This window comes from Nematolebias whitei, chromosome 21, assembly GCF_014905685.2.
Source record: "Nematolebias whitei isolate Nwh7 chromosome 21, NemWhi1, whole genome shotgun sequence".
Classification (NCBI taxonomy): Eukaryota; Metazoa; Chordata; class Actinopteri; order Cyprinodontiformes; family Rivulidae; genus Nematolebias; species Nematolebias whitei.
The window spans coordinates 28,084,185-28,108,614 of record NC_056518.1 but is presented as its reverse complement, the minus strand read 5'-3'; the positions used below and the strand labels follow the sequence as shown (position 1 = coordinate 28,108,614).

Genomic DNA, 24,430 nt, shown 5'->3' with positions numbered 1-24,430 from the left:
TTTTACGCTTTATATTTTTGCTATTGTTGGGTGTGGGACCCTGTGTGCACAATTTCCACCTCATGGATCACACGTGAAAGACAATAAATTGACTTGAACTTGACCTTTTTTGTGTTTTATAATGTCCATGAACTGTAGCAGCCATCTAAAATTGGGATGACTTTAAAAGTTAGTTATTTTCAGTGATTACTTTGAGTTTCATTCAAATCTATCCAGTGGTTCATGCGATATTTTGCCAACAGATGAACTCTAATATTAAATGCCAAATTGAAACAGATGTTGCACAACGTGTGTGTTGAGAACGCCTCACAGCTACCAGACCAGATTTTAGCAAAATATTTGCTGAATTTACAGAGCTATAGTCATTTTAGTGTTTTCTAACATCAGCCTAACTCAAGACAGCTGACAAAGCCAGCTGACTCCAGATGTTAAACAGCTGTAGAGCATCCATTGATTGCGATGAGTTTTATTAAAATTAGTCCTGTGGTTTATAGGTTTTGCCAACAGACTCGAAGGGTTGACTGCAAAAGTTAATGTCAAAGTAAAAAAAAAAAAAAAGGTCTGATGTTATCAGTTAGAGCTCAGAGCATGTGTTGGAGACGACTCTCAGCTACTACCACACCAAATTTTAGCTCGGGTGTAAAGCTGACGAAGTTCCAGCCACAAGTTGGCAAAGGTGGCAGCCATCTTGAAAAGGACTGGCTATAAAATACCTTCATTGGTTCAGTAGATTTTTTGCTAACACACACTGAATCCAATGACTTATTTTTCTTTGTGAGGCTCCTCGTGATTTATCACGTGACTTGTCAGTAGCGCAGTCATGTGACGCCGACAGGAAACACGAGCGCGCCTATAAGAGTCGGCGGCGCGCGTGCGGCTGGCTCGGGGCTCGCGCGATGTTGCTCCGGCTCGGCTCGGTGTTCGTGTCCGCTCTCCTCCTCCTCTCGGCGGGGCTCTGCTCCGGGCAGACCTACGTCCTGAGTGATGGAGCGGCTCTGGGCAGGATCTTTGACGGGATTGGAGGTCTGAGCGGCGGAGGGGTGAGTTCAGGTGGTTCATGCACTTCCTGGTTCGGCTGGACCCGGTCCGTGGGTCTGAAGTTCTCCTGTGTTGTTTTCAGGCCACCTCGCGGTTACTGGTGAACTACGAGGAGCCGCACCGGAGCCAGATCTTGGACTACCTGTTCAAGGTGAGAAGGTCTGAAGGTGTGTCTGTTAGCAAAATATCCCATGCACCACTGCGCGGATTTAAATGCAACTCTCAGAAAGTAATCCATGCGTTTATTTCTACATCTGTTTTCAAGATGGCCGCCACAGCTAAGCGATTTTACCAAACGCAAAACTGATTTGAACTCTGCCACATTTAAAACTATTGGGCTGAAATTTGGTGTGGTAGTAGCCGAGAGTCATTGCAAACATAATCTGAGCTCTGCACGTTGCATAACGTTTCCACTTCACTTTTGTCATCGGTCAACACTGTCTGTTAGCAAAATATCTCAGGAACTAGAGGAAAGATTTTAGTGAAACTTTCAGAAAGTGGTGTTTGGATATACATCTGAAACTCGATACGTTTTGGAGTTGACTTCTTTCAAGAAGACTGCTGCAACCATGTGACTTTAGAAAACATTGAACTGGCTATAACTGTCAGTTTTACAGATGTTGAGCTAAACTGTATATATGCACCCACCACACAAACTTAAAGGTTGCCTCAACACATTTCAGCAGGTGAGTTCTGCAGAACCCCGTCATTCATTCAACCTTTATTTATTATCCATATTATATTTATTACCTTTTATTTTATTTTCACCATTTTTTTTATTGTCTGTCCAAACAAGTCTCACTTGTAAATGAGTCTACGAGGCTCAATGTTGTTTCTGTTTTAAGTCAAGGCGTCTTTATTGTCATTCACACCACATGTGGTACATGTGGTGGAATGAAATTGTGTACACATGGTCCCAGTTACATCCTGCTATTTGTGTTTTTGTTGGATGTAACTGGGACTCGGTGTACACAATTTCATTCCACCACATGTGGAATGACAATAAAGACACCTTGACTTAAAAAGATAAATTACATTGAGCCTCAAAGACTCATTTACATTTGATGTGTTTTTTGTTTTTGTTTTTTTCTGCTTGCAGCCGAACTTCGGCGCCTCTCTGCACATCCTGAAGGTGGAGATTGGAGGAGATGCTCAGACTACAGGTGATTATAACCACAACCGTTTCTCAGCGTAATCCACATGAAAGTGTTTTAAGCACATACAATAAATTACAAAGTTTTTTTTTTTTTTTTTTTTTTTTTTTTGCTTTAGCTTATTCTGCTTTTTAGCATTATTAAAAAAACTTGAAGAAAAAAAAAAAAACAGTTTATCTTGTTTTTAATTTGTAATTAGTTGGTGCAAAAGTATCTTTTGGAGCCCCACTGTGGAGTACCACAAGTTGTACTGTAGTTAGACTATTTAGATCTGGTGAATAACTAATTTCTTCACACATATCCATAAATATAATCCAGCTAGTTGTTTAAAAACACGTCTTTCAAGTTTTGCATGCTGTTTTAAAATGTTATACCTTTTTTGTTCAGGAAAACTCAAGAGTCCTTTTAATGTAATTTAAAATAAATGTAATGTGCATGTGCTTGGATCGAACTGTTTTTTTTTTATTTTCTCACATGGATCTTTTTGTTCTCGCTCAGATGGAACGGAACCGTCCCACATGCACTACGAGAACGACGAGAACTTCTTCCGAGGGTACGAGTGGTGGCTGATGAAGGAGGCCAAGAAAAGGAACCCGAACATTACGCTCATCGGTAAGAGAGTCCCCTGCAGCTGAGGAACTCCTCATCATATTTTATGTCTGGCTTGATTTGGCCTGAAAACATCCAGAGGAACAGATTCATCATCAGAGGTGGTTAAAGGTTGTCCTGGTGGGTCGGTGCAGGTTTACCGTGGGCTTTTCCTGCGTGGGTGGGCCGAGGCGAGAACTGGCCCTACGACTTACCTGACGTCACCGCAGCGTACGTAGTGAACTGGGTCCTGGGAGCCAAGAAGTACCACGACCTGGACATCCAGTATGTCGGGGTATGTAGACCTCCACTCACTGCAGGATTTAACTTTATACCTTTTTAAAAAACATCCACTTAGAATCCAAAGGTCAAAGCATCAAAAAATGTCTGCAACACGATTTGTTTTAACTGAACATGTTGCGGTAAAAACTGATCTGCCTTCATTCCTGACGTCTCCCACAGAGAACATCCTGAACTAAAAATGTATTTAAAAAAAACAAACCCTGTTGAACGAAGATCTTTTTTTTTTTTTTTTTTGTAAAAGCACACAAAAGAAATGACGGTTCCCGTCCAACCAGAACAATTTTTTAAATGAACCAAAGTTATATATTTTTTCTGTTTTTAGTTGAATACAGAGTTGAGAATTTTAAAATCTTGTAATTATTAAATTTGCTCCAAGTTTCTTAACTCAAACCCAGTTGTTGTTTTTTTATGTGCTCAGCTGAAAGTTTGCAGAACTTTAACATATGTCCCGTAGATTTCCTGTAATTCTGCATTATTGTCATTATTATTGTTTTTATAGTTGGACTGCCTGAAAGCAGATTATTAATAACATTATTATTATTATTATTATTATTATTATTATTATTATTATTATTATTATTATTATCCACCTGAAAAAGGTCTTGCTCTTCTATCAACTTTAATGTGGCCTGAACCGCAACGTGCAACCCCTCAGTTATTACCGGTATATCAAAACAACTGGCTTTGCACCATGATGTGTGCTATTACTTTGATTGGTATTGGGAGTTACCATGGCAACGTAATTTGCAAGCAAAGATGCCATTTTTCTCATTCAAAATGCGTGATTGAACTTTTAACAGCCTATAAATGCAACAGTGAGGTCACATGACTTAGAGGGGAGAGCTCTCTGAACAAAACACTAAATAATTTTTGGAGCCATTTTGGTTCAAGATGGCTGCCACAGCTACCTCTGGAAACTCGAAATTGACAATAACTCCGTCATTCTTTGAGATATTGGGCTGACATTTGGTTTGGTTGTAGCCGAGAACATTCTCCAACACATAATGAATCCAAATTAAAAATCCAAGATGGCCACCATGAATTACAAGAAAAAATTACTTTTTTTTTTTTTTTTTTGCCATGAGCTGAAATTTGGTATGGTTGTAGCTGAAAGTGAGCCCAAAAGCATAATACCGTAAAAAAAAAAAAAAAATGGCCGCCACGTGGCAGTCCCATCAAAGTTTCTCCAGGAGCTTTCTAGTTTTTTTTATTTAATTTTAATTTTTTTATTATAATCTATTATAGTTTCTTTAGTTGTGCTTTTTTAGGCACCCAAGTACTTGAACTTTTAGTAATTTAACTACCAGTATTCAGGTGTAGAAACGTTCAGTTCTTTCAGGAGAGAAGTACCACGGATTTTAGTATTTATAAGTGGAACTTTATACTTTTTAAAATATTTAGCTTTAACTCGTAGATTTTTTTTTTTTCCTAGTGTTTGTCGGCTAGCTTTAGCTCTTGCTTTGATTTGGCTAACTTTAGCTTTTAGCTACGGTTTTGCTAATTGCTTGTTTTAACTTTAGCAATTCAGTTTCAGCTTCTTGAACAAATTTGAGCAAAGCCATTCAACACTCTGCGTTCACGCTTCATTTTTTATTTTTAGTTGCAGATGTTGTCTTCCTGTGTGCCATAAACTGAGCTGTAATAAAATAAAAATAAAACCCTTGGATTAATTCTTCATGTGAGCGCTTCAGAATGATGATATTTTCTAAAAGGACAGAAAGCTCAATGCATTTAAATCTCAGATTTGACCAGACTTTGGGTTCATTTTGCTCGACGGGCTTGTTCCAACACATCCGATAGTTTATGAAATTAAAAATTACTTTTTTCTGCTCAGATCTGGAACGAGAGGACGTTTGATGCCACTTACATAAAGGTAACCAGCCTGCAGCCCGTTTCTGTAAACCTCACTAATGTGACTTAAAAACGAGGAAGAACAGCCACTCGCGTTGAGCTGAGATGTTTTAGCGTTCTCGCTGCGTTCCTCTGAGAACCTGTGTTTGTCGCCAAGGTGCTGCGGAAAATGCTGGACGGACTCGGTCTGACCGACGTCGGCATCATCGCAGCAGACGGCGACTGGAGCATCGCCGACTCCATGCTCGCCGACGCTCAGCTTAGAGATTCTGTTCAGGTGATCGGGTGAGTACAGGTGAAACAGAACACCTGAATAATGGAACGGAGATCTCCGATTGGTTAAATGAACCTGAGAAGTCTCGACAGGGGATCTGTCGGCTGTAATCTTTCTCCTCAGCTGAATGTTGGTGGCTGTTCTCCTCTACTCTGAGTTCATGAACTAACACCCAAATCAATCACTGAATAAAATAAAATACTTCCGTCTTGCTGCTTTCATGTCAAAAATTAAATATTTTGTAGGGTTAAAAAATCTGATCTGTATCAGTAGGCGTCACCTTTACATATAAGCATGTTCTTAAAACTTCAGGTCCTTTTTTCTTAATATTTTCCTTCCAAGCATCAAGATTGGCCAACAGTTTGACAGACTCGAACACGGGGGTGCTCAATATGTCAATTGTGATCTACCTGTCTATCGCAAATCTATTATGGATGGATCTCATGGCAGCCCAATCCATCTATGAAATGTGTCACTTGATTGACGGGACAGGGCAGACTGAGGCCCCGTTTACACAGCGTGAAGCATTCAGCCGTTCATTTACACAACAGCTCTCATTCTCTCTGAAACTGAAGGTTTCTGAGTCCAGGACTCAAGAGTAGATATTATGGGGGGAACCCCTGAAATGCGCCGCAAGTTTGAAGTCGCACATGCGCCCTACAGGCCGCTGCAGTCCAAAGTTTTTCTGCACTAACAACGGTGATCATAAACGGCAGAGAGCAGAGTGTTTATGTGCTGCTCACCCTTTTCCAGCATGTAGGAACAAAAATAATAAAATCCAGTTCCAAAGAGACGTTGGTGTATTCACCAGTTTGTGATCATGCAGACGCTGCGTGCACTATGAATGCAGCTGAACCAGGGTTGCCAGATAAATTTAAAATGTCGTTTTTTTGTGTGTGTTTTTTTTTTTTTTTTTTTTTACACCCTCCTTTTCTGTGCACATTTTTCAACGAACAAGACGCACACCTCATCTTAGAATATCTTTACTCAGTGCATATGACAGTTCATTTTAAAGTCACAGTTCTATAGTCATAATTTCTTATCTGGCAACCTAACTGGCATGGAAACTAGTGTTTTTGTGTAAACCCGCTCGTTTTTTTTGTTTATTACCGCCAATAAACATAAAAAAATAACTATAAATTAAAAAAAGTTTCCCGAGGTTGTTCTCATGTAAACGGGGCCTTATAGTAGGTATGGAAGATCACTTTGACTTGGCCATTTTAAAAGTAGCTCGCATGCTCTAACGTCACACTTATCACCTTAATTCCAAGGTCACAAATCAAGGTCAACATTTTAACATTTTTCTTGTTTGGGCTGTAACTTCTAATCCGCTCAAGAAAGCTTGATGACATTCGTACCACCACTAGATTTGGTGTTGCTTAATCTTTTCGTCACCAGCGTCAAGGTTATCCAAAGTCTTAGCTTTCCTGGGCCGCAACTATAAATTTCTGTGTTGTGGTTTGTCGATGGGCATATAATGCAGTCCTCTTTTTCACTTGGTTCCAGTTCTTTTGGACAATGTTAAAGCAACACAAAAGACCCTCTCTGCTTAACTGCCCACAGCCCAGTGAGGTAGTACCTTAACTCTACAGGCCTGGACAGGATGATTTCTCTCTCAAAACATGATCCAGACTTTGAAAAGCAACAAAACGCCCAATAGATAAATAAAGCAATAGTTTGACATGAAGGCAGCAAACATCCAGACTGCGAGGTGTGAACGTCTTCTCTCTCCATCTCTGATCTACCAGCTGCTGCGCTACACTCTGGATAAGAGTGGTCTGGATCAGGTCAGGATTGTAGCCAGCGACAACCTGTGGGAGCCCATTGCCCAGTCGCTGCTGCTTGACCCCGAGCTCAGCAGCGCTGTAGACGTGATAGGGTAGGCCGTGGTCTCGTCTCTGTGTGACGTTGTGTAATGATATTCTTCACCTTCTTCTAACATGTAGTCGTTTCTTCAGCTGACTCTGTGATTGTGTTCACCTGGAAGTCTGGTCCTCGTGACTTTCTAACCGGTTTGTGTTTTTGTGCTTCAGGGCTCACTATCCAGGCACCAAGACGGTGTCGCAGGCCCTGAAGACCCAGAAGAAGCTGTGGTCCTCCGAGGACTACAGCACGTACAACGATGAGGTGGGAGGAGGCTGTTGGGCCCGAATCCTCAACCAGAACTACGTCAACGGAAACATGACTTCGTAAGGACAAACGTTAGGTTTCGAAAATACTTCACTCTGCGGGCTACCAAACCCGTCCGCGTCTTAACTGGACTCCGTCCTGCAGAACTATCTCCTGGAACCTGGTGGCCAGTTACTACGAGGACCTGCCGTTCGGCAGAGATGGGCTGATGACGGCTCAGGAGCCTTGGAGCGGAAACTACGTGGTGGAGTCTCCGATCTGGATCACAGGTCTGAAAAGCCTTTGTTTGTTTTTCTTGGTAACTGGACGATGTTTTGGATGTAAACATCTTCTTACTCGTAGCTCACAGCACCCAGTTTGCGCAGCCCGGTTGGACGTACCTGAAGACTGTAGGACATCTGGTTCAGGGAGGGAGTTACGTCGCCCTGACCGATGGAAACGGAAATCTCACAGTCGTCATAGAAACCATGGTGAGTCGGGCTCGGCTGACAGCTGGATGTTCAATGTTCAGTCCAGCTGATCTGAGATCAGGAGTTTAGCAGTAGCTGTTGTTGAAATGATCATCACAGGAAATCAAACAGACTCAGGCAAGTGAGAAATGGATAAAGATGAATGAAAGCGTTAAATGTAGAAATAAAAAGCTAAAGCTTTCAGCTAATTGTGGCCCACCACCGCCTAAAACCAACAAAATGGTACATAAGACCAGCAAAATGATAGCTAAAAGCTAAGACCAACAGCACAGTAACTAAAGCCAAAAATGGCAATATGATAGCTAAAGCTAAAAGTAGCAAAACGGTAGTTAAAACTAATGCTAGCAAAATGATAGCGAAAAGCTAAAGATAAAGGAACGCCAAATCAGATTTTTAAAATAAAACATTTTCAGTGATTTAGAGTTCTTTATTTCAATATAGAAAAAAATGTAAATGTTAATATGTCAAAAGTTATAAAGTTTAGATGAAACAAAATTTGTCCAACGTTCCAAACGAGCTGAAAGTTTTGGTGCATGATTTAGCAGCTGAAGTGTAATGAAGTAATTGGTCTAACAAACAAACAGGAAAACAAAAGTGTGAACTCTGACTCGGCGTTCGGTTTCTTTTCTTCCTAGACTCACAATCATTCAGTCTGCATCAGACCTCCTCTGCCCAAGTTTAACGTGACGGCCCAGAATGCAACATTCCAGCTAAAGGGGTCCTTTGTAAGTTCAGCTAAGCTCTTTATCAGTCGGCTGAAGCTGAACGTCGATGTTTTAACTCGTGTTTTATTTCTCGTTAAGACCTCCATCGAAGAGCTCCAGGTGTGGCGTTCACGATTCAACTTTAAAACCAAACAGCCGTCGTTCTTTGAGAAACTGGCGCCTGTGAAGGTAAAGAGACGGAACGCGTTAAATCTGTGAAATGTTTGAACTGGTCACATCTCCACGTGTTTCTGCTGCCGACAGCTCGTCAACGGGTCGTTCACTCTGATCCTGGCTCAAGACGAGGTGTACACGTTCACCACCATCAAGACGGGACGGAAAGGCAGCTACCCCGCTCCTCCCCCGTCCGCTCGCTTCCCCAAAGCCTACAAGGACAACTTTGACATTTGTACGCAAAGATCCATCCCCTCTTTGTGTGTGTGTTTTTTTTTTTTTGTCTCCCCCTCAATCAGTGGGTGAATGAAGTCTGCCTCTTGATTCTGTGCAGTAAACCCTCCATTTTCCGAGGCTCCGAACTTCGCCGACCAGACCGGCGTGTTTGAGTACTACAAGAACCTGACGGACCCCGGCCCTCATGTCTTCACGTTACGGCAGGTTGTGATGGAGAGGCCGATCACCTGGGCGGCCGACGCTGACCAGACCATCAGCATCATCGGAGACTACCAGTGGTGAGACGGCGTTCTGAGCGCCGCCGGTCCTGGAGACGAGAGAAGCCGTTGCCATCTGGATGTTTGTGTTGCAGGGAGAACGTGACGGCCATGTGTGACGTCTTCATGGAAACTGTGAAGACCGGTGGCGTGTTCATAGCAGTGAGGGTGGATAAAGGAGGCGAGGTGGTGCGCCGCGCTCAAGGAGTCTTCTTCTGGGTGTTTGCAAACGGCACCTACAAAGTTACCACCGATCTGGGTCAGTGCAACTGCTCCTAGGCCTGTCGCGATAAACAATAAATCAATTAATCGCATGATGAAAAATGATCAACATCATTTTAATTTACTGGCTATATCGTTTCTTCGTGTCTCTCTCTTTTTACTGAAGATACGGCTCAACTCCGGTGCTCTTCACTGACTCCTCCTCCTTTTCTCTTTAAAATCTGTTTTAACTGTCCAAAATTGTGTTTTTGGATCGTTAAAAGTAGCTAAGCTGCTAAGCTACGAGCTAAGCTAACAGGCCGACCTTGGGAATAAACCTCCGTCTTGTTGAAGCTCTAAAATTCACGGTTGAAACCCGTGCCTTCGTGTAAAAGGTTGTTTTTCTCTGCAAAAAGGAGCTGAGAACTCGTTTACTGATTTTTATTTTTTTATTTATTTAATTTATTTTCTATTTTAATTAAAGGCGGTGTGAGAAAAATACTATGCTAAAGAGCTCAAATCACCGAGCAGCCGCCATGTCACTATCAAGGGCCCTCCCTCCCATTTTTCTTGCACGCTGCTCAACTATCCTTTGTTTCAAACTGTCTTATACTGCCATCACGTGGTCAAAAAAGGTACTACACCCCAAACAAACATTTCTTCTAAAATTTGACAATTAGTTATTGTTAAATTTCAAACAATATTATCGTTTATCGCAATAATTTGAGACAATTAATTGCCCAGCAAAATTTGTTATCGTGACAGGCCTAATTGCTCCCTTCTGCAGAACAGAAACCACAACAAAGGCTTAAACTTCCCTGTGAGTCTCAACTCTTGTTTCTTTTGTCAACAGCTGGACAGACGGTGCTGGCTGAGGGCCATTCTGGTACCGGAGCGTACAATTGGTACACCTTATCAGTGACCGTAAAGGTAAGAAGGAAGGCAAACCATCAACAAACTGTCATAAAGTATGAGATCACAGTGAACTGAAGGGCTTTATCTTTCTGCTGCAGGGTCAGAGTGTCTCCGGGACGCTGAACGGACGTTCGCTGTGGAAGGGCGCTGTGAATTTGAACCAGAACAACGGCTGGGTTGCAATTGGAACCAACTCATTCGAACTCGCTCAGTTTGATAACTTTGCTGTGGTGGCTGAGTAAACTATGAAATAATGTTTTAACACTACAGGCTACTAAAAGGCAGCGAGCTAAAGGGATTTTAATGAAGGAAAATGCACTGTAAACTTGGTCTTTACTGTTTGATTGAATGTTTTGCTTTTTATTGATTTTAATGAATGTGTGAGATTGAATGTGAACGCCTGTATGAAATGAACTTGTATTATTAATGTAAGAGAAGCTCCACATGAAGCTTCTTTATTCAGCTTCTTTAAACTTGAACCCTTTGTATGAACTGCTACACTGAATTGCGGTACAAATGAGAGAGAATGCCATGCATTTGGATCAATTTTTTTTTTTTTTTTTTATAATATCACCGTTTGTGTTGGAAGACTAAAAAAAACAGATTCCTAATTGTTTTTATTTTTATGCAACCTTTTGATGTTCCAGAAAAATGCCAAATAAATTCAGTGGTTTAAACGATATGAAATTTTCCCATTCTTTCTGCAAACACATCTGACAAGTGTCCAACCCTACGTAGTAGTACTCGTCGAACCGTTGGTGTCCATTTTTAGTGGTTGCAAACCATCTGAGCACGTTTCCACTGTTTGATGTTGTGACCCAGAGATGTTGCTGCCACCTCTAAAACTGGAGAACGCAAATATCCTGTGGTCATTTTTAGTGAGTATAAGCTGAAAATGTTGGGTCTGATCCTTCTCACCAGCTCTGATTAGTTTACAATGGAGCATGAGATCTACAGACTGACTGGAGCAGCTTCCGCAGTATTGTGGACTCTGTGCCGGTTCGTTGTGGTGAAGAGAGCTGAGCTGCAAGGCATGGCTCTGTTTACTGGTTGTTCCATGTTCCCAACCTCTATGGTTCCAAATGTATTTCTGTAGTGACTGCAAGAACAATAATGAACATCCTGACCGGCAAGATGAGTTTTCTCTGTAGGACTGGACTCTCCCTTACAAATAGAAGCTCAGTTCTCCTGGAGAGACTCTTTGAGTAGAGTGGTTGTTCCTCAACATCCAGATGGAAGTGGTTCAGACCAGTGGTTCAGGTAAGGGTGGACCCTGGATGCCTCACTGGGGAGGTTTTCCAGCATGTCCAACTCTGAGACCCAGTGGAAAAGCCAGGATAAGCTGGAGAGACTATCTGGATTGGGAATCCTCCCACAAGAGGTGGCTGGACGTTCCTGCTCAAGCTGCTGACGCTGGACAATCTGATGAAAATGGATGAATGGACGGGATGAGTGTAGGAAATGGGGTTTAAATCTGGTCAAGACCAAAGAGGACAGCTGTCCTCTTAAAGCAACTCCAGTTTCACAGCAGTTTAAATGCAATAGCTTTCATCACTGTCAACAGCATTTATTTATTTTTTTACTTTCTGCAGGAACATTTTAATATTCCTGGTGGAATAACCGTGTGAAGGGACACCGACTGCAGCTTATGGTTAAATCATGTGATTTATAGTTCCTGGCTATTTATCTGCAGCAGGTAAAATATTTATTGTTCAAAGCGGGACGCCACCTGAAATTGTCTGAACATTCTTTTTAAAAGTACGTAAATTGTCTTTTCAACACACAGGAAGTGTCGGCTTCAATTAATATATAAAATATAAAACTTAACCATTGAGCTTTAAGGGTTGTCACGTGTTCCGTTTCCATGGCAACGCGGCACCAACAACCACCGGTGGCAGCTAAGAAACATGTCGGAACCGCGGATGGAGAGGGTCCAGCAGGCTCACAGAAGAGTTTTTCTCAACGACCTCGACTCGTACTCGTCCGGGAACATCGCCAAGGTACTGGACCCGAACAGGTACAGGGTTCTGCGGCTTTGCTCGGTGTCGTTAACGTCCCTTCCGGTCCCGTCGTGTAGTTCCTGTGTGAGTGCACGGCGGGGGCAGCAGCTGAGGAAGAGGAGCGGGATGAGGAAGAGGAGTCCCCGCACTCGAACCGACCTGCAGCCTTCCAGGTCGTCGGAACCGTCTCCGGTCGGTCCAGTGTGGTCAGGCCGCACGTGCACGAGGAATACTTGGTGAGTGAACTGACGCGTTTACCTGCTCAGGTGTTGGAATGGGAGAGAAGTGAGTTGAATCTGCGCTTCTGCAGCTTCCTGACAGGAGAGAGCTGCTGTCCAAGCTGATGACGTGTCATGTCGTCATCTACAACATCAGCCAGGGTCCCGAGCAGGTGGAGGAAGCTACCTGGGCGGTTACAGGTGACCTCACGCTCCGAACTAAGGAAGCAGCAACAACAAATGTTTTCATATGGGGGCCATGGAGGGGGGGGTACTGATAATCCTGGGGTGGCACCAACAACCAGAACAGAATTTCAGAAGATTTTGGCTGTCCTCGTGTTTAGGACAATGACTTTAGAGTGACTGCAGATTATTCAGGAGAACTAGATTTTGTTTAATCCAGATTAAAGCTCTGGGAGCTCAAAACTCAACTGTTCTGTTTTGAGGCAGCCTTGTTGGTTTTAACGTTCCTTTTTGATTTTTGAACAGAAAACCAAGATCAAAGTTGGTGTTTCAATTAAAAACAACCTGTACAGACTCAGAAATCCCAGTTTTACAGGCACACCGCTTGAACAAATAAAAACTAACAAAAGAATTAAGGTTCAGTCAAAGTCCAGATCTAATTTCTGTGCTGCGATGGGGCCTTAAGAGCCGTTGTGTTCTGATCCATAAGACCTGACAGGACACGCTTATCAACTAATAATCTGTCGGTTGCTTCATTCACAGCTCTCCATGATCAAATAGACCGTTTTTCTGGGCCAAAGCTCTTCATCCTCATTTCCACAGTGATGACCTGGACCTCCAGCAAACCTTTAGATCCTGTTAGTGAGCTTTTATTCTGTCCCTGACCACAAGTGTCATCTAAAGAACATCTCCTCACTGTGGAGCATTTGTTTTGGGTAACAGGACGATCTGGAGCTTCCATTCACCGATGAGATCTTCTGGATCAGACGAGGTCATCCCAGCTTCCAGCAGCACATGGACCTGGAGAAGAGGGTGGTCACATTAGGCAAAAGTGTGCGTTTCTGTTTCAGCTGTCATCATGTTTGTATTTGTGCAGCAGCAGGTGTGTCTGACTGAGAGGCGTTCTGTGGGTTCTGCTTCCAGAACCGAGCCCGGCTCGCCACATACGTGGTGGCGTCAGGACTGCAGTACGGGATGGGAGAGCAGATCTTTCACTTCTTCTTCAAGGTGAACACAAACAAACAAACAATCTGTGGTCATCTTTCTGCTCAGACACACTGACAGGTAGCGCCTCCTACTGGACATAATTATGACTTTATCCTTAAAACATTAGAAACAGACAAGGATAGTACAAATAACTGAACATACTCAGATATTTTTAGATTCGAGGCTAAAAATCTGAAAAAAATACAGAAAATTACAATAAAAAGTACAACTCAACAAGAGAAATGGCTTTTTTTTTTGTTTTTATTAAAATCCAGTGTGAATGCTCAGTCTTGACAGATTTCAGAGATTTGCTGAAGAAGCTGAAATGAAGTGTTAAAGCTAAAAGTAGCTAAACACTAGCTAAAACTTAAAACATAATGAAGTCTAAGCTTGAAGCTTAAAAAAGCTAGCTATAAACAACAAGTTTGGCTAAAATGAGTACAAAATGGTAGCTAATAACTAAAGTAGCAACATCCTAGCTATAGGTGTCAAAAAAGCTAGAAGTTAAAACTAATATTAGGCAGGCTAAAAGCTGAAAGCATCAAATAGCTTGCTAAAAGCTGCAGAATTACAGATGAGCATTAAGTAACAAAAAGGCTAATTAGAAGCTAAAAGTAGCAGAATGCAGACTTTAAGGCTGCATAAGCTAAAAGTATTAAAAAGCTGTCTAAAAATAGCAAAAGTCCTAAGTAGCCAAACAGTAGCTAAAAACAAAAAGTGGCAAAAGAATACAAAAATAGAGCTAGTTTGCTGATGCAGATTTAAAGAAAGAAGCATGTTTTTTAAATAACTAAAGAGAACACAGTGTATTTCAACCAATAGCATATTTGTAAATAAAATTAATTTGTTTTAAAAGGTTAAGTTTCAAAAACCAGAAGTCACAACAACCTTCTATTGATTGAGCCAAATGTTTTATGGCTAAAATATGACGTGATATCACACGGAAGTAGTTAGATTTCCAAAAAACAAACAATAGTGTGAATGCTGAATCAGCATCCATGCTAATTAGATCATTAAGGAGGCTCCTAAGTTTAGCTGGACTGTTTCCTGCAGGAATCCATATTAACCAAACACCACCTTCTCGTTTCAGTTCAGTTCAACGAGTAGAAATCAAGTTTTATTAAGGATTTACTGAAGTACTGACTCTGAAAGGCTGCTGGATGTTTCTGGCAGCTTTGTAAATGAATGCAACATGTTGCTGAGTCCTTCACTAATCTGCCATTTAAATGTTAAACTCTGACTTTTGCTGCTCCTGGACTTACAGCAGCTTTACTGTAAATACCCTAAACACATCCACTTTGGTAATTAAACCAAATTTTACATAGATTAATTTAATTAGATCAGTTTCTCTTACTGTTTGTACAAAAACCAGTCTGTAATCAACACGAATGATGTGTGTTTGGTAGAAATCGTGGCTGGGACAGGATCAGGAAATACCCGTGTTTGGAGATGGGCAGAACATCGTTCCAACGATCCACATCAGTGACCTGGCCAGGTGAGTCCTCTGAGCAGATGTGAGAAGATGTTTGAAACATCTGGAACAACGATGATGTGAGTTTTGTGCTTCAGAGTTCTGCAGAACGTGATCGAACACCAGCCTCGGCCGTACTACCTGCTGGCTGTGGACTCGTCCCGGAACAGAATGGAGGAAATCGTGAAGGTGAGCAGAATTTGATGAAGTCATTTTTATTTGATCAGAAATTAGGAGCTGATTTATTTTATGGGTTGAAACTTTCATGTATAGTTACAAGTTTTTCTTCTTCACCAGGCGATCTCCTCAGCTCTAGGACCAGAAAAGATCCAGAAAAGACCATTTGAGGACATCTACCTCATTAAGGACATGAGTGTAAGTTGTTCCCATTTAACTGTTTTTCTGGACTCTGTAATCTGCTGTCAAATTATTCATTTTATTGATTCAAAACAACCATAGATGAGATTAGACTTTTCAGATTAGCTCAGATTAGATAAAGACGAAAAGCGGCAAGAACGTTTTTACAGACAGATAAAAGTTTTTAGATCCAAAGAACCTCTCATGGAGGCTGAAGAGGTTTTCCTGCCTTCTGGATGTTTGTTTTCTACTGCCCCGCTTCCCTGTTTTTGGGGCTCCACAGGGCTCTCTTTTAGATCCCCTGCTTTTCTCCCTTTACCTGCTTCCTTTTGGCTCAATACTCAGAAAGCATGGGATCTTTGATCATTGCTATGCAGACGATCGTTCGATTTAAATGCCACTAAAAAAGAAAGATGCCCCCTTAGGCCACGTCTGTTATGTCTCGAAGTCATTAAAGCCTGGATGTACTTAAACTTTTTTTTTTTAATTGAAAAGAAAACAGAAGTAGTGGTGTTTAATTGATCTGGGCCCTCCCACCTGTTACTGCATGTAAAGAAAACTGTAGCCGCTCCAAGATTATGGAACGATCTTCCTCTTTTTATTTATTTATTTATTCATTTTTATTAGTAGTTTATTTGACAGGGGCAATGCACACAAACATAGAACAGAACAAGTCTGTGACTGATGTGTTGCACAAAAAGTATATAGCTATAGCTAATTTGTAACTCCAGTCCGTGGTTGGGCATTTCTACGCATTAAAATACATACATTTTATCAATCAAAATACATTAAGAATGCATATGTATTATATTCATGTAATCAACCTTACAACCCCAAATTCATATAATATAAACTATACATTAAAATACAAACAATTTGAAAATCTAGATAAAATAAAAATACAAAACATTTTCCTCTCTACAAATTCCAAAATAACCTTGCAACCTCCAAATTTATATTAATATCCTTGCACATCCTCAATTCCTCCCCGTCCTCACACATTCAGCTAACACACTAAAAATAGTAAATATAATACTATCTCACTATACATGCTCCCACAAAGACTTTCTCATCCATAAAATCCGAGTATTAAAAATGATCACATCTTTGATTTTCCTTTAGCCAACATTTAGTCATGTAAACAAACTTTTTTTAGTTCAGGTGTAGCTTTGACATGTGGGGGCAGTAAGCTCCATAATGTTGTGCTTTTATAGAAAAAAGAGGTCTGAGCAAACGAGGTTCTACATAAGGGAGTTCTGCAATTCTGTTCTAATGATCCTCTGGTGACTCTGTAAATGGTTTGCTTTTGTATAAATGAACTCAGTGGATCTGGAGCTAACTTGTTGATACACTTAAACATTAATTTAAGAAAACATAAATTACAAAAGCTTTCAAAATTCATTAAGTTATTTTTGTCCAGGATTAAACAGTGATGTAATCTTATTGACTTTTTGTCCATTACTTTTATTGTTTGGTTATACAATGAGATCATTGGCTTAATAGCTGTTGTGGTAATCTGGGCCCATATTGTCATACAATATGAGATCTGAGAGAATATCATGGCATGCTCCAAGATTATGAAACAAGCTCTTCCCATCAGACGAGCCCCTTGACTGTCCATTTTCAAACTCTTTAAAAACACATTTTTATTCCCTTGCTTTTGACATAACCTGAAATTTGCTCTGCACTTCTGTTTTTAATCTTACGGTTTTAAATGTTTGTTTTTTGTGTGTTTAAATGTTCTTGATTTTATGTGTACAGCACTTTGTTGCAGCTGTGGTTGTTTCAAAGAGCTTTATAAAAAAAGCATTATGATTATTATTTTTAAATTGTTATTGTTATTATTATTATTTGTCATTATTATTATTCTCTAATAAACGTTCCGATCTAAACCTCTCCGCTGTTTCTCCCTGATAGGTGATCGAAATTGATTTCCTGCGGGTTGACCTGCGGATGGAGGCCGTCCACATCAAGAAGCTGTTCTCCATCAGCTGGCTGTGTGAGTCTGGCCTGGTGGACAACGTGGAGCTGGTGGTGGAGGAGTACCGACAGAACCGGGGTCTGCTGGTGGGAACTGGACCCAGATTTAAAATCACATTTTGTTTCTGGAGTTGTGCTCGGTCGGCCATGATGTGTGTCCTCTGCAGCCCCTCCGGCTCTGTGTTCTGGGTCCTCCTGCGGTGGGGAAGAGCACGGTGGCCAAACAGATCTGTGAGCGCTACAAACTCCATCACATCAGGCTGAACGACGTCGTCTCTGAGGCCATCGCTCAGCTGGTGAGGCGTCACTTCTCACACACGTTTTGAATCCATTGTATTCAGTACGACCGCTCACCTCTGTGCTCGTTCGTACCTGCAGGAAAGCTTTGTGAAGAACTCAGATCCAGATGTGGATGTCAACGCAGCCGAGGCCCAGGATCTTCTCATCAGGCTGAAGGACAAAGAGGACAACTTTGGTCAGCAGCCTCAACTCAAAGTTAATTTAACTTCTTCTCTCATGTCAGGGTAGATTCAGATCAGATGATCCAAAACTAAAGGATCCAAACAGCCGATGTTCAGAGGACATTTTCAAAAAGCTTGTGTTAACACATTTGGATAACGGATCAACCTGAGTTCCCGTAGAAATGCTGATTTCTCTGTTTCACATGTCTGAATCAGACTCTAACACCTCCTGTTTGTCTTCCAGATGTTTCAGAAGAGCAGATCAAGGTGTTGAAGTATAAGTTGATGTCTAACCCGTGCAGAAACCAGGGGTTTGTTCTTGATGATGTCCCCTGCACGTATGAACAAGCCAAGGAGCTTTTCAGCGGTGAGGCACCGACATGCTGCTTCTAACTGCAGATGTGTGTCTATAATGTGAATTCCCAGTTCACACGTGAACGACTGTGTTTGCAGAGGACTTGGAGGATGTGCCTTCAAGCAGCCGGAGGATCACGCCAGGTCTTTACTCTCTGCTCTCATTAAGTCCAGAAGTGTTTGAACAGCCTCGGTGATAGCTGTCTGTGTGTTCGTGTTGGCTGCAGAGTTTGTTTTGTGTCTGGATGCATCCGACTCGTTTCTGAAGGAGCGAGTGATCAATCTGCCCGAGCGCCTGGTGCAGGAGCTCGACTACGAGCCCGAGCACTTCCTGAGGAGGCTGGCGGCCTACAGAGAGAGCAGCACAGAGGACGAATCAGTCGTCAACTTCTTTGCAGAGCTGGACATCACCCCTCTGCACCTGAGTAATCTGAGGCTGAATCCTGTGTCCTCTGTTGTTTATCCATAGTGTTGGTTCCATCGTGTTCATGAATGTGTTCCAGAGGTCACCAGCAGTGAGGAGCAGGACAGTTGGCTGCTGATGCAGAACATCTGTGACACTTTGGGCCCCCCAAGGATACATGGCCCCAGCAGTCAGGAGGTGGAAGAGGAGGAAAGGAGGAAGACTGAGGAGAAAATGAGGAGAGAGGCTGAAGAGAGGGCCGAGGAGGAGCAGAGGGAGGAGGAGGAGGCCAGGGCCAGGGCTACACACTGGGAGGAATGGGTAGGTGGAGGAGAACTCATCACATTACATAGATTCAGATTAAAACTGTTGATACAAAATGCTGCTGCCAGAGTCTTAACTGGAGTTAGGGTTGGCTTGTTATGCTGCTATAGGCTTAAACTACTGGAGGACAAATTGACCTAATTTCCTTAAATGAATTGTTCAAATTGAATAGTTTTCATTTGATATTGTTTCTATATTAACATGTGATTCTTGACCTGCCATTGTGTATCTGTTCCTACCAAACCCAGCCAGTCGAAGCAGATGGACGATTGTCCTGAACCTGGTTCTGCTAAAGGTTTCTTCCTCTTGAGGGATTTTTTTTCCTTCCCACTGTCGCCTTCATGCTTGCTCAAGATGAGAGTTCTGTGATGGAGTTAAATTCAAAGCAGTCTGCTCCTCAAATAAATAATTTAACTTTTTTTTTTTTATATATATATATATATAGATTATCTCAAAATCTGTAAAACTGACTGACTTATCTTTTTTATTTAAGATTGCCCAGCATTAGTAGCCATCTTGAAAAGTTATCCTGTTGTACTAGATGTCATATATAAAATTTGTTTGGTGATTTATGAGACTTCAACGACACAGACATCAACACGCAAACATGAAAACCTTTTATCTTCTGTGGGCGACGATGAAAGATCCAGATTTGATCAGTGAGCAGCTCAGTAGGAATTCCTCAGTAAATGTTGAATCATTTTCTAATCATCAGTCGCCCGTTCTGTTGTCCGTGGGTTCCATCCATCCATCCATCCATCCATCCATCCATCCATACCCACTTATTCCATTTTGGGTCATGGGGGTTGCTGGTGCCCATGTCCAGCAATCACTGTGCGAGGGGCGGGGTACACCCTGGACGGGTCGCAAGTCCATCACAGGGCCACATAGAGACACACGAGACAACCATTCACTCTCTCACTCACACCTAGGGACAATTTAGAGTTACCAATCAGCCTAACATGCATGTTTTTGGTCTGTGGGAGGAAACCGGAGCACCCGGAGAAAACCCACGCATGCACAGAGAGAACATGCAAACTCCACCCAGAAAGGCCCCTGGACCGGGGTTTGAACCAAGGACCTGCTCGCTGAGAAGCAGCAGCTCTACCAGTTGCGTCACTGTGCTGCCCTGTCCATGTGTTTTCGGATGTAGTTTTTTTTAGGAACAGTTTACTAAATTGAGTGCTTTCTGTGTGTCAGACCCAGAGTTTGGAGGAGGTGAGGCTGCAGGACAAGCAGCAGCTGGAGGAGCAGACGGTCCTGATGAGGAGCTACCTGACGGAGCACGTGATGCCCACACTGACCCAGGGTCTGATTGAATGCTGCAGAGTTCAGCCACCGAACCCAGTGGAGTTCCTGGTACTGCTCAGCTCAGCATCTCAATCATAGCTGTGACTTCAGTCCTCATCATGCCTTTATCTCATTCCAGGCAGAGTTCCTGTTCAAGAACAGCCCCTTCGAGTACCCAAAGTAACAGATTTATTGATTCTGGACGCTCCTGTTGGCAACACGATGCTCCTGCGCTCTTTGGAGATTAAACCTGATGGAGTGTTTCACGCGTTCGGGCTGGGATTAGCTCTGATTTGTAAGTGGCTCATTTTGCCGCCCCTGTTGGGATTGTTCAGCGCTCCGTTCGGGCTCGTGTGCAACCACAACTTTAAAATCATCCCAAAAAGCGTGTGAAAATGTACACAAAGCAGGAAGCTCATTAGAAAGTTAATTTGCTTAATGAACTCCGGAGCAGACACGGTCTGGTCACAACGGCTCCGATTTGGCTGCAGATTTCCAGGAAGGATGAAATGTTTCGAAATAGCAGCTAATTTGCAGCTCTCTCGAGCTCCCACTCGCAGCTCCAAAGTGTTCATAATTGACTGCAACAGAATCCCAAATAAAATAATTTTACCGTTCATAATCGCCATGCAGGGAAATTAGATGAGTTTCCGTGTGAAACACTGAGACAAACAACGTGTCATAAAGTCACATTCTGTAATAAACGTGTTGACACAATGCTCTTACAGCCTCATGTGGTTTTCTCTTTGTCACCAGGACAATGCAATAAGATTTAATTGCTGTAAGAGTGTAAATACGCAGCGTGTAACTTTTACAGGACTGTGGAAGCAGCTCTGCACACCAGGAGCTTGGCTTTGCAATTTAAATTCAGGTGAAATTGTCACGTCTCTGGTTTGTAAATTCTCCGACGTTCTGCCCGCTTTGTTCTCAGGAACGTGAGAATTTGGTTTCGATGAAAAATACATGAAATGTGTTACTGAAGTTGTCCATGTGGCTTCATCAGTTATTGTTAAATAACAGTGCTGAGATATTTACTTCATAATAAACAAAAGATTTTAAAAAAATGACAGCTGGAGAAAATTTTATTTGAGCAATTGTAAGTAAACGTCACAGTTCATGCTCAATAATCCAGGTAAATAATCTAACAAAGTTCAGTCAGGTCATCTGGACAATGTTTTTTGTTAAGTCCTTTTGGATGAAGGACGAAGCAACTGAACAAAAAATATGAAGTCCTTTGGATGATGGACGAAGCATCTCAACAAAAAAAAGATTGTTCCTGGAGAAACTCTGATGGGGACTGCCGTGTGACGGACATTTAAAATTTTCTATTTGACAGTATATGTGTTGGGGTTCGCTCTCAGCTACCACCACACCAAATTTCAGCTCAATGTGACAAAAAATAAATCAATGAGTTTTAGTTTTTTTTTTTTTTTCTTTTAAGCTATTGTGGCCATCTTAGATTTTTGATTTGGCTTCAGTGTGTGACGGGGAACATTCACAGCTGTATCCACAACAATTTTCAGCTCTGTATATGTAAAAATAAATGAGTTAAAGCCATTTAAATGTAGCAGTGATGGCCATCTTGAATGTCTTGTTTGAATTCAGGATTCATTGGGCCTTGCTCTTAGCTACCACCACACCAAATTTCAGCTCAAAATCTTTTAAAATATCCGAGTTATTTGTTTACAAATTACATCGCCATGGTAACTCAAAATGTCTATAAAATAGTACACATCACAGCACCGATCCGGTTGTCTTGATGTATTTGTTGGGGCACACATTGCTGTTTGGGCCACATTAAAGTTGATAGAAGAGTAAGATGTAAAGTTATGAAACCCTTTTCAGGTGGATAATAGTAGGTGGCTGCCTTTCTATCCCTCTGAGTGATGGTTTCCTTCTGCAGCAGATCTGAGATCCAGCAGATCTGAGATCCAGCAGCTCGTCAACTTCTGTCAGAGCTGCAGTCTTCATGACACCCGCCTCTCAGCTGCTTAAAGTCGCCATTTCACCACAAGGTGTCAGTGTCAGATCATGTGTTTGCTGTGAGGTGATGGAGGTCACAGAGGATCTGACTTGGTGGTAAACTGCTGTAAAATCCTGCTAATCCTCAGAGTCTGGAGCTTTGTAAGAATTATAAAGATATCTGAGCTAAAGCTGCATCACCTTCATATTTTAAATGTATCACATGTAGCCATCCTGCTAGAAAGGTCAAAGTGGACCAATTTAAACACAAAGAAATGGCCTGCAGCTGCGACTTGTCCACCTGTGACATCATCCAGAACCTTCCATCAGAGCTAATCCTCTTCATCACATGTTCGTGTCGCAGCATCTGGACTGAATCCACCTTCACTGATGCTGGTCACCGTCGCTTAAGTCCTTAATGCACTGAAGGATCACACACGTCTCGTGCTTGTGATGTTGCAGGAGAATGTGTTTTGTTGCTAAGGAACAGTTTGTGCAGCGTCGCAGCAGGAGTTCTCCTGATTATCATTTTGTTCTCTTCATTGAGGAGGACGACTCGGTCTTTCTTTCTGCACCGATCGCCGCTTCAGGCTCAAACAATTTCACTGATTAAAGACGATGGAAGCTGCCAAGTAAACTCCTCACTGCTTTTAATGTGCCTAATTATTTAAAATAAACACAATAGGTAACAACATTCAGTATGAATGTTTTGTGAAGATGAAGTTTGAGCCAAAACAGCAAAATTGAGGCCTCGGGTTTAAACTGAGGTCATTTTTTAACCCAAGGGCAACAGGAGGGTTAAGCTTATATTAATTCACAAATTAAAATAATATGTTTTAAAATAAAGTTATGATGAAAGTAAAGTAAAAAATAGAATTTAAAAAGAATTATGAAATTGTTAAAGTCACATCAGGTGACGAACTGACGTTAAAATGCTCCAACTACCAAAAACATTTATGTTGTGTTAACGGCAGAGGTTCACAAGACTGGGGTCAGGACCCTGATGTGGGTCATTAAACACCAAGCATGGGGTCCTCAGATAATCTTACATTTAAAATTGATTGCTTATTTCATTTTATTACCAACTGGTATTAAAAAACAGCCATGAAATTATAATTTGGGTGTTAGTGCCTTTTTAATAGGAAATCTTTATTTATTTCAACCAGCTGTAGATAAGATCACAGCACTCTGTCTCTATTGTTTGGATTTGAAGCTGAAAAGTTTGAAAACTTAAGCACACAACAAAATATGAACTCACATTTAAACAGAAGAATGATTTTTATTTGTTAGACACTCTGTCAGGATTTATTTTCAGGCATAAAAGTCAGAAACTCACTCGTTTGTGAACAGAAAACTTTACAAAAATGAGATTTTTAATCAAACCTTTAATCTTTTTGCTCTCTCTCAGAGAAACAACTCATTTCTTTAGCTGAATCTTCTGAAACATCTTTAAGTTTTTGTTGCTCCTTCCTCTCCTGTCGTTCCTGGAGGTTGGCGAAGGAGCAAGCGCTTCGGTGGCCTCCTCATCACTCCTTTTTCATTCTCAGGTAAAGCGCGGCCATGTGTTTCTCCTACAAGCTGGCCAACTCCAAGGAGGAAGAGGAGCTGTGTGCTTCCTCCTCTCCTCTAGTGACAGGCAGGAGGAGCAGCTTGTCTTTTATCAGCGGAGCTCGTTTATCTTCAGAGCGCAGCATCCTGGATGGCACTGAGAGCCTTTCTGGTCACCAGATGATGATTTAAAATGATGCTTTGAGGCAAAGCTGTAGAGCAAACTCTCTGAACTCTCATTTTCAGCATCCAGGGTTTTATTATCGTCTTGTGTTAATAACTAGAAATTATCAGCTTTGAGTAACTCGATGTCTGCCTAAATGTGACACGGAATTAACAAAACGGATCCTTGCAGGCGTTATGGAAGGATGTGTTTGAAATGTATAATTACAGCTGAAAGTCAAGAATCACAACAAATAAAACTTTCCCAGGTGTCACTTGAAATTAGGTCAAGTGCAGAAAAATGTTTAGATAAAATATCAGACACAATAAGTTGTTCACATGAAGAAAACAGGCACCTTTTTTAAAAAAAGCATCAAATATTGAGTTAACTGTTGAACCTGATGATGAAATTAAGCTCAAAAGATTAAATTACC

General features: G+C 41.7%; 2 protein-coding genes across 3 annotated transcripts; both read left to right on the top strand.

Moving 5' to 3' along the window:
• The first annotated feature begins 846 nt into the window (after positions 1-846).
• Positions 847-10,935, top strand: galcb (galactosylceramidase b). Of its 2 annotated transcripts, none has more exons than XM_037695414.1 (17): positions 847-1,040; positions 1,121-1,189; positions 2,138-2,201; positions 2,691-2,804; positions 2,936-3,075; positions 4,918-4,956; positions 6,957-7,087; positions 7,242-7,397; positions 7,483-7,607; positions 7,681-7,808; positions 8,444-8,533; positions 8,612-8,701; positions 8,777-8,921; positions 9,021-9,201; positions 9,276-9,439; positions 10,235-10,311; positions 10,395-10,935. In XM_037695414.1, the coding sequence occupies exons 1-17, from the start codon at positions 897-899 to the stop codon at positions 10,536-10,538; spliced, it is 2,001 nt and encodes a 666-aa protein (XP_037551342.1). In that variant the 5' UTR covers positions 847-896; the 3' UTR covers positions 10,539-10,935. The 2 variants fall into 2 exon arrangements, with proteins under 2 accessions (XP_037551342.1, XP_037551340.1); XM_037695412.1 differs by lacking the exon at positions 6,957-7,087 and adding an exon at positions 5,092-5,219.
• A 1,268-nt stretch (positions 10,936-12,203) lies between these two features.
• ak7b (adenylate kinase 7b) lies at positions 12,204-20,508 on the top strand. The gene is given in 17 exon segments (XM_037695565.1): positions 12,204-12,296; positions 12,374-12,532; positions 12,607-12,715; positions 13,241-13,335; positions 13,421-13,531; positions 13,622-13,705; positions 15,091-15,179; positions 15,254-15,344; positions 15,453-15,530; positions 17,430-17,579; positions 17,660-17,788; positions 17,871-17,967; positions 18,207-18,320; positions 18,407-18,451; positions 18,535-19,031; positions 20,235-20,393; positions 20,464-20,508. Coding segments are annotated over 17 exon segments (2,145 nt in total).
• Positions 20,509-24,430: the final 3,922 nt, after the last annotated feature.